The 13,007-nt window shown below is 42.3% G+C and overlaps 1 protein-coding gene across 1 annotated transcript in view; it reads right to left on the reverse strand.

Moving 5' to 3' along the window:
• The window catches only part of LOC143275898 (uncharacterized), a 58,597-nt gene that overhangs the window by 31,961 nt on the left and 13,629 nt on the right, over window positions 1-13,007 (reverse strand). The window contains exons 5-10 of the mRNA XM_076580223.1: window positions 12,379-12,457; window positions 10,670-10,751; window positions 8,890-8,997; window positions 5,465-5,540; window positions 3,802-3,966; window positions 1,036-1,103 (exon numbers count right to left, since the gene is read on the reverse strand). Of these exons, the coding sequence (XP_076436338.1) occupies window positions 1,036-1,103; window positions 3,802-3,966; window positions 5,465-5,540; window positions 8,890-8,997; window positions 10,670-10,751; window positions 12,379-12,457 (578 nt within the window). The remainder of the gene's footprint in view (window positions 1-1,035; window positions 1,104-3,801; window positions 3,967-5,464; window positions 5,541-8,889; window positions 8,998-10,669; window positions 10,752-12,378; window positions 12,458-13,007) is intronic.

Consider the following 13,007-nt stretch of genomic DNA (forward strand, 5'->3'; position numbering starts at 1 on the left):
ACTGTCTTGCCATTACCTGTCTTGTCATTTACCTGTCTTGTCATTTACCTATCGTGTCGTTCTCCTGTCTTGTCATTTACCTGTCTTGGCATTTACCTGCTGTGTCATTTACCTGATTTGTCATTTACCAGTCTTGCCATTTGTCTGTCTTGTCATTTACCTGTCTTGTGATTTGTCATTCACCTGTCTTGTCATTCACCTGTCTTGGCATTTACCTGCTGTGTCATTTACCTGTCTTACCCTTTATCTATCTTGTCATTTGCCATTCACCTGTCTTGTCATTTACTTGTCTTGTCATTAATCATTTACCTATCTCTCGTCATTTGTCATTTACCTATCTCGTCATTTGTCATTAACCTGTCTTGTCATTTACCTGTTTTGTCATTCGTCATTCATTTGTCTTGTCATTCATTTGTCTTGTCATTTACCTACCTTGTGATTTACCTATCTTTCCTTTTACTTGTCTTGTCATTTGATTTACCTGTCCTGTCATTTTACCCATCTTGTCATTTACCTGTCTTGTCATTCACATACCATGTCATTTGCCTATTATGTCATATCAACAACATGGTTTTAGTTTCACTGCCTAAAATATTTGTGACTCACTGCCATTCAGTCTGCGTAACTGAGTGAATTTAAAACAAATCTAAAGACTTCATCATTTTGCAGAGCATTCCCTTAGCTATGATATAGTGTGTGTGTGTGTATGTGCGCGCATGCGTGCTTGTGTATGTGCATGCGTGCGTGCATGTGTTCATGTGTGTGTATGTGTGGTGTGTGTGTGTATGGGCAACAGCACGTTAAGCTGAATTTCGCAAAATCACGTGCTACAAAAATGATTCATCATCATTTTTCTCCTTAACATTATCATCATCATCAATACATTTACTATCATTATTGACATCATTATTATCATTTGGATTATTCTGAAGATTCTGTGTTATGTGTTATTTATCCCTTATTTGTGAGTGTGCCTTTGTGTGTGAAATAACAAAAAAAACAACAACAAACAAACAAAACAAAGAATCATCACACCTGTCCACCATCTCTGAGTTGAGGTTCTGTTGGAAGTACTGCAGACACTGAAACGGTGTCCTGCCAGTCTGGAACACAAAATCACTGTCATGACTGATACAGACAACCGTTCAGCATCAATGCCACGACAGGTTTCTTAACTCACACAGTACGGCCAGTCCTCTCTTCTCCTCTACACAGACCTCTCGGATGTCCAGTGGGTGTCTGAATGACCCAAACTTTAGCTTTCGTCGTCAGAATTGTGGTATTCTTTGTCAACATTCACCTCTTCAGTATAACAGCGTTCCACTTGCAATATTTTGATGATGGTAATTGGGGTGAAACGCTGTACGTCGTCTCTTTCGATGTTCATATGGAGAGAGTTAAGGTTGTTATGCCGAGGGTGAGCAGTGAGGATACAGGCTCCCAGTTATGCCCATCACTCCCCCCTGGAGCATAGGCCGCTCACAACAGTCCGCCAGGGTCCTCTGTCCTGGGCTGCCCTTTCTAATTGTCTCCAGGTGTGCCCCATCTTCTTGGTGTCTGCCTCGAGGTCACGTCGCCAGGTGTTTCTTGGCCTTCCTTTCTTCCGTTGTCCTAGTCGATAGAAGGGGGGTAGGCCCTGTAGCTTCCGTAAACTGACGGCTTTCACCACATGGCGTCATGTGTCCTCTTGACGAGGACCCATCCTCTTCCAGGCTAGTAATCTCTTGGTCTGTGGTTGGCGTTTCTGTAGCAAGCTGGTTTTTAACAGGGTAGGGTTGCTAGCCCCACGCCCAACCCTCCTCACTTTTTCAGCCGGGCTTGGGACCGCCATAGGCGGAGTTATATAAGGCTCCCACTGCTCTATAAACCCCCCCCTAAGGTGTGCATCTCAAATAGCTTCTGTCAACCAAAGCTGAGCTCTTGACCTTCACGTGGCTGACAAGGAGAAGGGGTGAAGGCGAGTAACTGGCGACTTAAAACCTGTTGCTTCAGGTGGATGGTGCTTGTGGTGGTAGGGAAGGAAAACCCTGATTGCAGACCTCCACTGCCTTGCGTCTATACACTCTTGAGGGAAAGGTTTCAGAAGTCTTCAACCCTGAGGAAATACAAGGGAAGGTGATGCTCTTCTTTCTGTCTTGGCCAGCAGATCAACTATCAGAGGGAAACTATTAAAAAAAAAACAAGAACAAGAGAGGCAAGGCCTTCAAGACTCACTTGTGATAAATTACTTCCCTTAGCATTAATTACAGAGTAATTTCCCTTCTTTACTATCTGCACCAAAACGTTTGCAAAATAAATAAAAATTCCATGCTTAGGAAAAGAAGTTCCTGTTTAAACAAAAAACGATAATAATGACTCCTCTAGTTGTTGTGTCAGAATATCAGATCAAAGTGCCAAGTTTAGAGAATACAAAAAATATAACAGTAAATGCAGTTTGCATATAATTAGGCTTCTTTTTAAAAATTTTTTGTGCCCATCCCAGAGGTGCAATATTGTTTTAAACAAGATGACTGGAAAGAACTGAATTTTTCCTATTTTTATGCCAAATTTGGTGTCAACTGACAAAGTATTTGCAGAGAAAATGTCAATGTTAAAGTTTACCACGGACACACAGACACACGGACACACACACACACACACACACAGACAACCGAACACCGGGTTAAAACATACTCACTTTGTTTACACAAGTGAGTCAAAAAATGAGGAAATACAAGGGCAGGTGATGCTCTTCTGTCTTGGCCAGCAGATCAACTATCAGAGGGAAACAAAAAAAACCAAAAAAAAAAAACCCAACTAATGCTTAACATGGATGTACTGTAGGCCCCTGTGGTGCAAGACGGCGGTACCATGCATTAAAGTGTTAACAAACGAGATGAAGAAGAAGACTGCCAAGATACAGTCTTCAACCACCAGTCAATATCACTCCCATGACATAAACAACAGTCTTCAACCACCAGTCAATATCACTGCCATGACATAAACAACAGTCTTCAACCACCAGTCAATATCACTGCCATGACATAAACAACAGTCTTCAACCACCAGTCAATATCACTGCCATGACATAAACAACAGTCTTCAACCGCCAGTCAATATCACTGCCATGACATAAACAACAGTCTTCAACCACCAGTCAATATCACTGCCATGACATAAACAATAGTCTTCAACCACCAGTCAATATCACTGCCATGACATAAACAACAGTCTTCAACCGCCAGTCAATATCACTGCCATGATATAAACAATAGTCTTCTACCTGTCACATGTTACTGCCATGACATATACAATAGTCTTCAACCACCAGTCAACATCACTGCCAAGATGTAAACAACAGTCTTCTATCTGTCAACATCACTGCCACAATATAAACTATAGTCTTCAACCACCGGTCAATGTTACTGCCATGATATAAGCAATAATCTTCAACCAACAGTCGATATCACTGCTACAATGTAAACAATAGTCTTCCAACACCAAGTCAATGTTACTGCCAAGATGTAAACAACAGTCTTCTATCTGTCAACATCAATGCCACAATATAAACGATAGTCTTCAACCACCGGTCAATGTTGCTGCCAACATATAAACAATAGTCTTCAACCAACACTCTATATCACACTACAGGAAAAACAACAACTTTGGACTAGCAACAAACTCACTCTGGCGTGACACAACTCACCTAAAGAGGTTAGGATGGACTGATCACAGTGGTAAGTCCTGTTCACCAGTTGAACAAACAAGACGTCCGACATCCTATTAAAAAAAAACACAAACAAAACAAAAAACAAAACTCACCCCAAGCTGCTCAGCAATGTAGACCCAGTTGTTGCCGTTGGTTTCTTTGACCAGTTCGACCAGTCGCTGCTCCTCTGCCTCCGTAATGGGGTGGGTGTTGAGGCGGGGGTCCACGCAGTGCGACCATGCACGATGACACGCTGTCCAGTCCCTCTTTCCCTCAAACTGTGTCAGAAAACAAAGAATGGGGACCTGCTTCATAATCTCCCTGTGCAGGCCTCAGCTGTCAGTTTAAATACCAGGGCTTCTGATAAGTTAAAAATATCGGGGGTCCCTAAACTGTCTTCTTCTTCTTCTGTGTTTGTGGCGCTGCAACTCCTACGCTCACTCGTATGTACACGAGTTGGCTTTAACATGTATAACTGTTTTTACCCCGCCATGTAGGCAGCCATATTCCATTTTCAGGGCTGTGCATGCTGGGTAAGTTCTTGTTTCCATAACTGACCAAACGCTGACATGAATAACAGGATCTTTAATGTACGTATTTGGTCTTCTGCTTGCGTATACACTTGAAAGGGGTTAAGGCACTAGCAGGTCTGCACATATGTTGACCTGGGAGATTGGAAAAATCACATCATCTTAGATGAACAGACTATAAATAAATAAATGAATGGTAAAATCTCCACCCCTTACCCACCAGGCGCCATTACCAAGATTCGAACCTAGGACCCTCAGACTGAGAGTCCAATGCTTTAACCACTCGGCTATTGCGCCTGTTCCTGAACTGTCTGTTTACCAAGGTTTCTGATCAGTAAAATATATTGGGGGTCCCTAAACTGTCAATTTACCAGGGGTTCTGATCATCTGAAAAATATTGGGGGTCCCTAAACTGTCAATTTACCTGGTCGTTTTGATCAGTTGAAAAATATTGGGGGTCCCTAAACTGTCAATTTACCTGGGCGTTTTGATCAGTTGAAAAATATTTGGGGTCCCTAAACTGTCAATTTACCTGGGTGTTCTGATCAGTTGAAAAATATTGATGGTCCCTAAACTGTCAATTTACCAGGGGTTCTAATCAGTTGAAAAATATTGATGGTCCCTAAACTGTCAATTTACCAGGGGTTCTAATCAGTTGAAAAATATTGATGGTCCCTAAACTGCCAATTTACCAGGCGTTCTGATCAGTTGAAAAATATTGATGGTCCCTAAACTGTCAATTTACCTGGGCGTTCTAATCAGTTGAAAAATGTTGATGGTCCCTAAACTGTCAATTTACCTGGGCGTTCTGATCAGTTACAAATAATGAAGATCCTTAAACTGTCAATTTAGCAGGTCTTCTGATCAGTTAACTCATTCAGTCCTGTGCCCAAGCAATGCTCTGGTGTTCTACTGTCAGCAGAACAGCAGAAAAACCTTGAAGAGAAAAAAAAACCCACAGCTTAAAAAGGTCAGAAATACACTGACATGCAGTTCCTGAAATGACATCGAAGCAGAGACATGAGATTTTGTACTTAATTCTCTGCTCAGTAGACAGTTGTCAGAAACCCTTCATCCAGTACCTACCGTCTTGTTGGCATTCTTCATTCAGTACCTACCGTCTTGCTGGCAATCTTCATCCAGTACCTACCATCTTGGTGGCAATCTTCATCCAGTACCTACCATCTTGTTGGCAATCTTCATCCAGTACCTACAATCTTGCTGGCAATCTTCATTCAGTACCTACCGTCTTGTTGGCAATCTTCATCCAGTCCACTCTCTCAGCATTCACGTTCCTCAGCAACACATCAGTGGAGGTGTTCCTGCAACGGAGGAAGGTGGTTTGCAGAATGGTTAAGACGCTTCTCCGCCAATACAGCGCACATGAGGGTCTGGATTTGATTTTCCTGGTCACGTTTGACTGAAAAATGAAACTCGGTAATCGTCATTCAGGCGAGACAATAAACCCCGAGGGTGGTCCCATGTGCAGCACGCACTTGACACACTGAAAAAGGACCCACGGCAGCACGTGTTGTGCTCTGCAAAGTTCCATGAAGAAATCCACTGATACGTACACAAATGTATATGCACACGCTCTCAAAGGCCTGACTAGCGCACTGGCTTATGCTGCTGTCAGGCATTTGCCTCGCAGATGTGGTGAAGCACACATGGATTTGTCCAAATGCCAATGATGATGCCTCCTTGAGAAACTGAACCGAAACTCATACAAATGAGAAATCAACAAAGGAAAGCCCGCATTACAAACACTCATTAAAGATCTCAAACAAACATGCGAAGTTGACAAGAACGTTCACTAAACAACTATGGAATATGAGATATTGGTGCAGAAGTGGGGGGTACTGTAATAAAGACGGGCGCCATAGCCGAATGGTTAAAGCGCTGGACTTTCAATCTGAGGGTCCCAGGTTCGAATCACGGTGACGGCGCCTGGTGGGTAAAGGGTGGAGATTTTTATGATCTCCCAGGTCAACATATGTGCAGACCTGCTAGTGCCTGAACCCCCTTCATGTGTATATGCAAGCATAAGATCAAATACGCACGTTAAAGATCCTGTAATCCATGTCAGCGTTCGGTGGGTTATGGAAACAAGAACATACCCAGCATGCACACCCCTGAAAGTGGAGTATGGCTGCCTACATGGCGGGGTAAAAACGGTCATACACGTAAAAAGCCCACTCGCGTATACGAGTGAACATGGGAGTTGAAGCCCACGAACGCAGAAGAAGAAGAAGAAGAAGAAGAAGGTACTGTAATACATAGGCACTGTTCAGGACAAAGCTTCATGATATCACATGGAATCTATGCACTGATGAATATGCCCTGTCCTGACTATATTAATTTGACACTGACTGGTGAATATTCAAATTAGTATCATATGTTCATTTCTGATTCAACAAATCATATTTGACACTTATCACCTTTGTCTGAATAAAAATTGTTGGGACAAAAAAAAAAAAAAAAAAAAAAAAAAAAAAAAAAAAATCATCATATCAGTGAAAGGAGATACTTTCAAAGATCTGACTTTTAACATTACCACCATTACATGCAATGATCTTATTCTTATGAGTTTATAAGCTGCCACTCTAATGTTGATTAGATGGAAATAAATTGCTATTTAATGTGAACGATCATGTCCTTAAACACGCTCTCGAGCGTATGCAGACAAAACACAAAGAGTGAAGAGAATCCCAAGAAAGAGAGTTCAACAAAGGCTGTCCACCTTTTTGACCTCAGTTTCGATACCTCTCCACTTCTGTGCTTGGGGTGAGTCATGTCAATGTCTTCAGTGTCGGCAGATTCATCAGTGGGGGGCTGTTGTTTGTGGGACGTGGTGGTGGTCTCAACTCTGGGAGGGACGCTCACTCGGTCTGGCTCCGCGACTAAGCCATTATTGTCGTTCGTAGGGGGCTCAGTAGGTGGTGTTCAAAGTTCGCTGAATCAGAACAGGCACCACTAACACCACCGAAGTGACTCAGCAGCAGTGCAGGGTCTCCTCTGGTGTGTAGCCTCCTGGCGATCTAACAACGATGGTTCCCTGCAGACTGCCAACGCTGGGACTGTGATGGACGAACCCGGGTGTGGCCGTGTATGGGGGAATCTAGAATGAGCGGCGTGGGAGTAATGCCACTGAAACGGTACAGATGATGGGGCAGCAAAAGAAAAAAAAAATTGCTGTCCACCTTTCTGAAACCAAGCCAAACACACAGCTCATTCTGCTCCTGCCTGCAACCACTTTTTTTCTCTCCTAATTCTTGTTGTAAATCTTCGCTACATTTGGGTTCAATATTCACACCTACATCAGGTGATGTGGGGATAAAAGTTATCCCAGGAAAAAGAAAGAAGGGGCTCATCTAACACTACATCGACACCACCAGAACAAGGACATACTGAGATGGGCAGCGAAAATACTGTTTCTTTGTGCTGGGTGTATGTGATTCAAACATTCTGGCTGCAAGCTTGGCACTCCACCCATCGAACCAGCCAGGCTCCCACGGTCAATCCTGGCAATCCCTGACTTTTTTCTTCAATCTCCTGGTCAATCTTGGCAATAACTTACTTTTTTCCTCAATCTCCTGGTCAATCTTGGCAAGCCTGGTCAGTCTTGGCAACCCCTCACATTTTCTCTACAATCTCCTGGTTAATCTCGACAATCCTGGTCAGTCTTGGCAACCCCCTTTCTCTATAATGTCATGGTCAATCTTGGCAATCCTGGTCAATCTTGGCAATCCTTTACCTTTTCTCTTCTTATCTCTTGATCAATCTTGGAAATCCTGGCCAATTTTGGCAATCCCTTGCCATTTCGTCTTCAATCTCCTGGTCAATCTGGCAATCTTGGTCAATCTTGGCTATCCCTTACCTTTTCTCTTCAATCACCTGGTCAATCTTGGCAATCCCTTACATTTTCTCCTTAATCTCCTGGCCAATCTTGGCAATCCTGGCCAATCTTAGCAATCCTGGCCAATCTTGGCAATCCTGGCCAATCTTAGCAATCCTGGCCAATCTTAGCAATCCCTTACCTTTTCTCTTCAATCACCTGGTCAATCTTGGAAATCCCTTACCTTTTCTCTTCAATCTCCTGGCCAATCTTGGCAATCCTGGCCAATCTTGGAAATCCCTTACCTTTTCTCTTCAATCTCCTGGTCAGTCTTGGAAATCCTGGCCAATCTTGGAAATCCCTTACCTTTTCTCTTCAATCTCCTGGCCAATCTTGGAAATCCCTTACCTTTTCTCTTCAATCTCCTGGCCAATCTTGGAAATCCCTTACCTTTTCTCTTCTAATCTCCTGGCCAATCTTGGAAATCCCTTACCTTTTCTCTTCTAATCTCCTGGCCAATCTTGGAAATCCCTTACCTTTTCTCTTTTAATCTCCTGGCCAATCTTGGAAATCCCTTACCTTTTCTCTTCTAATCTCCTGGCCAATCTTGGAAATCCCTTACCTTTTCTCTTCTAATCTCCTGGCCAATCTTGGAAATCCCTTACTTTTTCTCTTCAATCTCCTGGTCAATCTTGGAAATCCCTTACCTTTTCTCTTCAATCTCCTGGCCAATCTTGGCAAATCCCTTACCTTTTCTCTTCTAATCTCCTGGTCAATCTTGGAAATCCCTTACCTTTTCTCTTCTAATCTCCTGGCCAATCTTGGAAATCCCTTACCTTTTCTCTTCAATCTCCTGGTCAATCTTGCCAATCCTGTTCTTGATTTCCTGCCACTGCAGCGTGTCCTTCCCCACATCCTCCAACTTGCCTTCCTCCACTTCCCGTCTGCAAAACAAAGCAGAACATTGAGGGTCGAAATAAGACCCAACTTTTATCGTCTCTAAGTTCACAGAAACCTGTCTTTCTGGCTCCAGTACACGCAGCATCACGCTTGTTGAGCACAGTCACATTTAGAACATGAACATCCACAGAAACATGCAACACAACAACAATACAAATAATGCTGACTTGGCAAGACAAACGACATGTCACCGGCCCTGAAACAAAAGGTTAACCAACGTTCACCTCCCAGTACACAAAAAGTCATCCACCCACATACACACACACCTGATTACACCCCCCTCCTCAAACTTGCGCACGTATGTACACACCGGCAACAACCAGTCATTCATGCTACATCATTATGAAGGTTAAAAACTCTTAGAAAACGTATTCAATAAAATATACCATATACAATGAAAATTAAACGTGGGTACAGCACAATAACTCAAAACATTTTACAAAGATAATTATGCACCGATATAGCTTTTTGAATGAAAATAACGAAGAGCACATAAGAAAACATTTCCTATAACACAGCTAAATAATACACAGATAAATAAGATAAAGCATAGATAAAAATCAACCCTACTGCATTTAGAAATAATGAAATTTTGGTCAGTTTTGTTCACAAGTTGTTGTGCTTTGTTCCTTTTGAAACCTTTTCTATAAATACAGGAACGGCGCCAGACTCCACAAATAGTGCCAACACACCGCCAGACAACACACAGTATTAGGTCCCTTCATTAATTTCCCAGCCTCCCCACATGATAACACATGGTCAGCATGTGACAGGAAAGCACCACCAATTGGAATGGACTTCCTCTTTCGCTTCGTCAGGTTTCCACACTCAGCTCTTTCAAGTCTGGCCTTAACACCCACCTCTTCCCAAAATAGCCTCCCTTCCCTGCCTCTTCCTTGTATTCAGTTTCTCCTGTTTTAGAGTTATGCATGCATGTGAATGACTGGTGCGAAAGTGCTTTGATCTGTCTATACACAAGATTCAGCGCTATATAAATACCATTATTATTATTATTATGCTCCCTGTCACAACCCCATATGAAATCTAGCAGCATGTAACGAAGCACCTGGTGGCTCCTGATATGACTGCTAAGCACACTATACACATGACACTAACTTGCTGAGCAAGAAATAGAAAGGACAGTGACATTCTGAGCAAGACATACACACTAACTTGCTGAGCAAGACACACACACACACATTCAAAATAGAGACAGTGCATGAAATTGCAGCGGACAAAATTGCATGATTTCAATAAGTGTTTTTGCTTTCAGCTATCATGTAAGCACTTTGATATCATTATCGTTATTGTGAATAAGATGTACACAAGACAGTAGCATTTTCAGCAAGATGCACACACACAACACTAACTTGCTGTGCAAGTACACACAACACTAACTTGCTGAGCAAGATGCACACACACAACACTAACTTGCTGAGCAAGAAATACACAGGACAGTGACATTCTGAGCAAGAAGTACACACACAACACTAACTTGCTGAGCAAGAAATACACAGGACAGTGACATTCTGAGCAAGAAGTACACACACAACACTAACTTGCTGAGCAAGATGCACACACACGACACCAACTTGCTGAGCAAGAAATACACAGGACAGTGACATTCTGAGCAAGAAGTACACACACAACACTAACTTGCTGAGCAGTGGCTGCAAGAGCTTCTCCAAGGCATCTTCCGTCACGGCCTCCGTCAGCATGCGCCTCTGACGACCGTGCCCTGCACAACAAAGGGTGTCACTCACTCGTTCACAGCTGGCGGTAAGAAGGATGAAGGATTAACCCATTCAACCCTAAGGAGCTCACAGCCTCGGCTAGTTCCCCTGCTATACTGATGCAGAAAAACGAATTAAAGTACACTTAAATCAACCGTTTTTTCCCCACCAAATCGACATGTGGGGACACGGCTGGAAATACCGTAGAAGTTAGTTTTCTTTGCTTGTGGACTATGCATATGTGGAAACTTGTACACCGTTTTAATGAAACGGGTTTTGACGTCAGGGCTGTGCTCGGGCACAGGGCTAAATGAGTTAAAGAAGGAAGAAAGAAGGACCAAGAGACTATTTCTGGGTTTTTTTCGGTCTTTTAAAAAAATTTATATTAACTGATATACCATAATTTTTCTTTATTGCTACTTTTTTTTCTTTTTTTTTTCTTTTTTTTTACAGATATGCCATCACTTTTCAAACTTTCTTTTTTTTTTTCTTTTTTTTTTTTTTCATTTGGTGGTTCTAGTTTTGATGTAGCTCCAAGAATCTTCTAATGGAAAAATGTTACTCTGTCCTGACATAACCTCTCACTTTAACCCTGGCCTTGCTTTAAAGTCACAGCTCTCAACAGTGGTGCTACCTGCATTTCAAAACTTCAAATATAAAAACAAATGAACCAAAATCGGGGAAAAGTGAAGCAGCAAGCATACACCAGTGAATAGGGCAGATAGTTATGAGTGCCTGATGTTCTTCTTTGGTATTGGTTTTTGTTTTTAGTCGTTCAACAGGAATGACACCAAAGCCATTCATATCCCCGAGTCCCCCACACATAGCCACAGAACCTGATGCTGAATGTGTAGGTGGGAAGTCACTGATTTTTGTAACACTGAACAGTCTGTGGCAGGGGTTCAGAGGCCACTTAACCAAGTGTGTGTCTTAATACTGAATCAAAGTAAAATAAAGGAAAACAAAAACAACAGCAAAAAAACCCCACAAAAACAACAACAACAAAAATCTCCAAATTGTGAATACAGAAATCTGTATAATGCTAAAAAATCCCCACACACTCTCATACGTATTAATTGCGGGAATACTGATATGTGTACATATAATTCTCTGCGTGAATTTTGGGCTATTCTCCCTTGGGAGAGCGCGTCACTACAGTGCAGCCCCACCTTTTCTTTTCTTTCTTTTCTGACTGCAAATGTATTTGTTTTCCTTTCAAGGTGGACTTTTGTACAGAATTTTTTTGCCAATGAAATCCATTTTGTTCCTGTGGGTTCTTTCATATGCACCAAGTACATGCTATACACTTGACCTCGGTTTATCATCTCATCTGAACGACTCAGCGTCCAGCCCACTGCTCAAGTTCTAGTGGAGAAGGAGAAAATACTGCTGATTACACATGTATACTGACTGTAGCTTGCTATGGTTTGATACAGTTCTATGAAGGACACCAAGTTAAGCTCTTGTAATTTTTCATGTATCGCTGGATCAAACAGTTTTGTGTCACTTTTTGAACAAAAGAGTGCACAGATTTTTTTATGACAACAAGGCAAAAACCACATCTGGCAAATACTTCAAATAGTGTGACTTTCACATGGACTTTTATTCACAGCAGTTGCGACTTGATCTTACATGGTTTTTCTGGTCGTCTGTCGAGATCAGGTTCATCTGTCAGTTGTTTCAAACGTGTGTCTTCGTTTCTTGCTGGGGTCTGAAAAGAGAGAGAGAGAGAGAGAGAGAGAGAGAGAGAGAGAGAGAGAGAGAGAGAGAAGAGGAATTAAATAAGATAAGAAAAAAAAGACAACTCTCTTGAAATCAATTACATGGTGGTTCCCGAAACAACAAATGACTATGCAGGGTTCGAATTTAGCAGGTGCCCGGGTGCAAATGCTATGAAAAGTTGGCTCGGGCACGCAAATTTTCTGTCAAGAGTGCCCAGTTGGCACTAAAACATTGACAGAGGTGAAAGAAAATCAAAAGACAAACAAAGAAAGCAAGAAAGCTCGAACACAGTCAATCGAAATGTAAAGAGCCATCTGCTGCAGCTCACTTCGCAGAGCAGCATCTTTGCGCATGCGCGATCGGATGCTGACGTTCATGGCGAGTTATCAATGAATGATGTTTCCCATCTTCAATAATAAAAGAAAGGCTCCCAAAACAGAGACGAAAGCTCAGGATGACAAAAAGAATAAACAGCAGGAGTACGAATCAAAGAGCCAGCACGTGTACAATGAGGCCTTGCAGAAAGACTTTCCTTGGCT

The sequence above is a fragment of the Babylonia areolata genome, chromosome 31 (assembly GCF_041734735.1).
Source record: "Babylonia areolata isolate BAREFJ2019XMU chromosome 31, ASM4173473v1, whole genome shotgun sequence".
Lineage (NCBI taxonomy): Eukaryota > Metazoa > Mollusca > Gastropoda > Neogastropoda > Buccinidae > Babylonia > Babylonia areolata.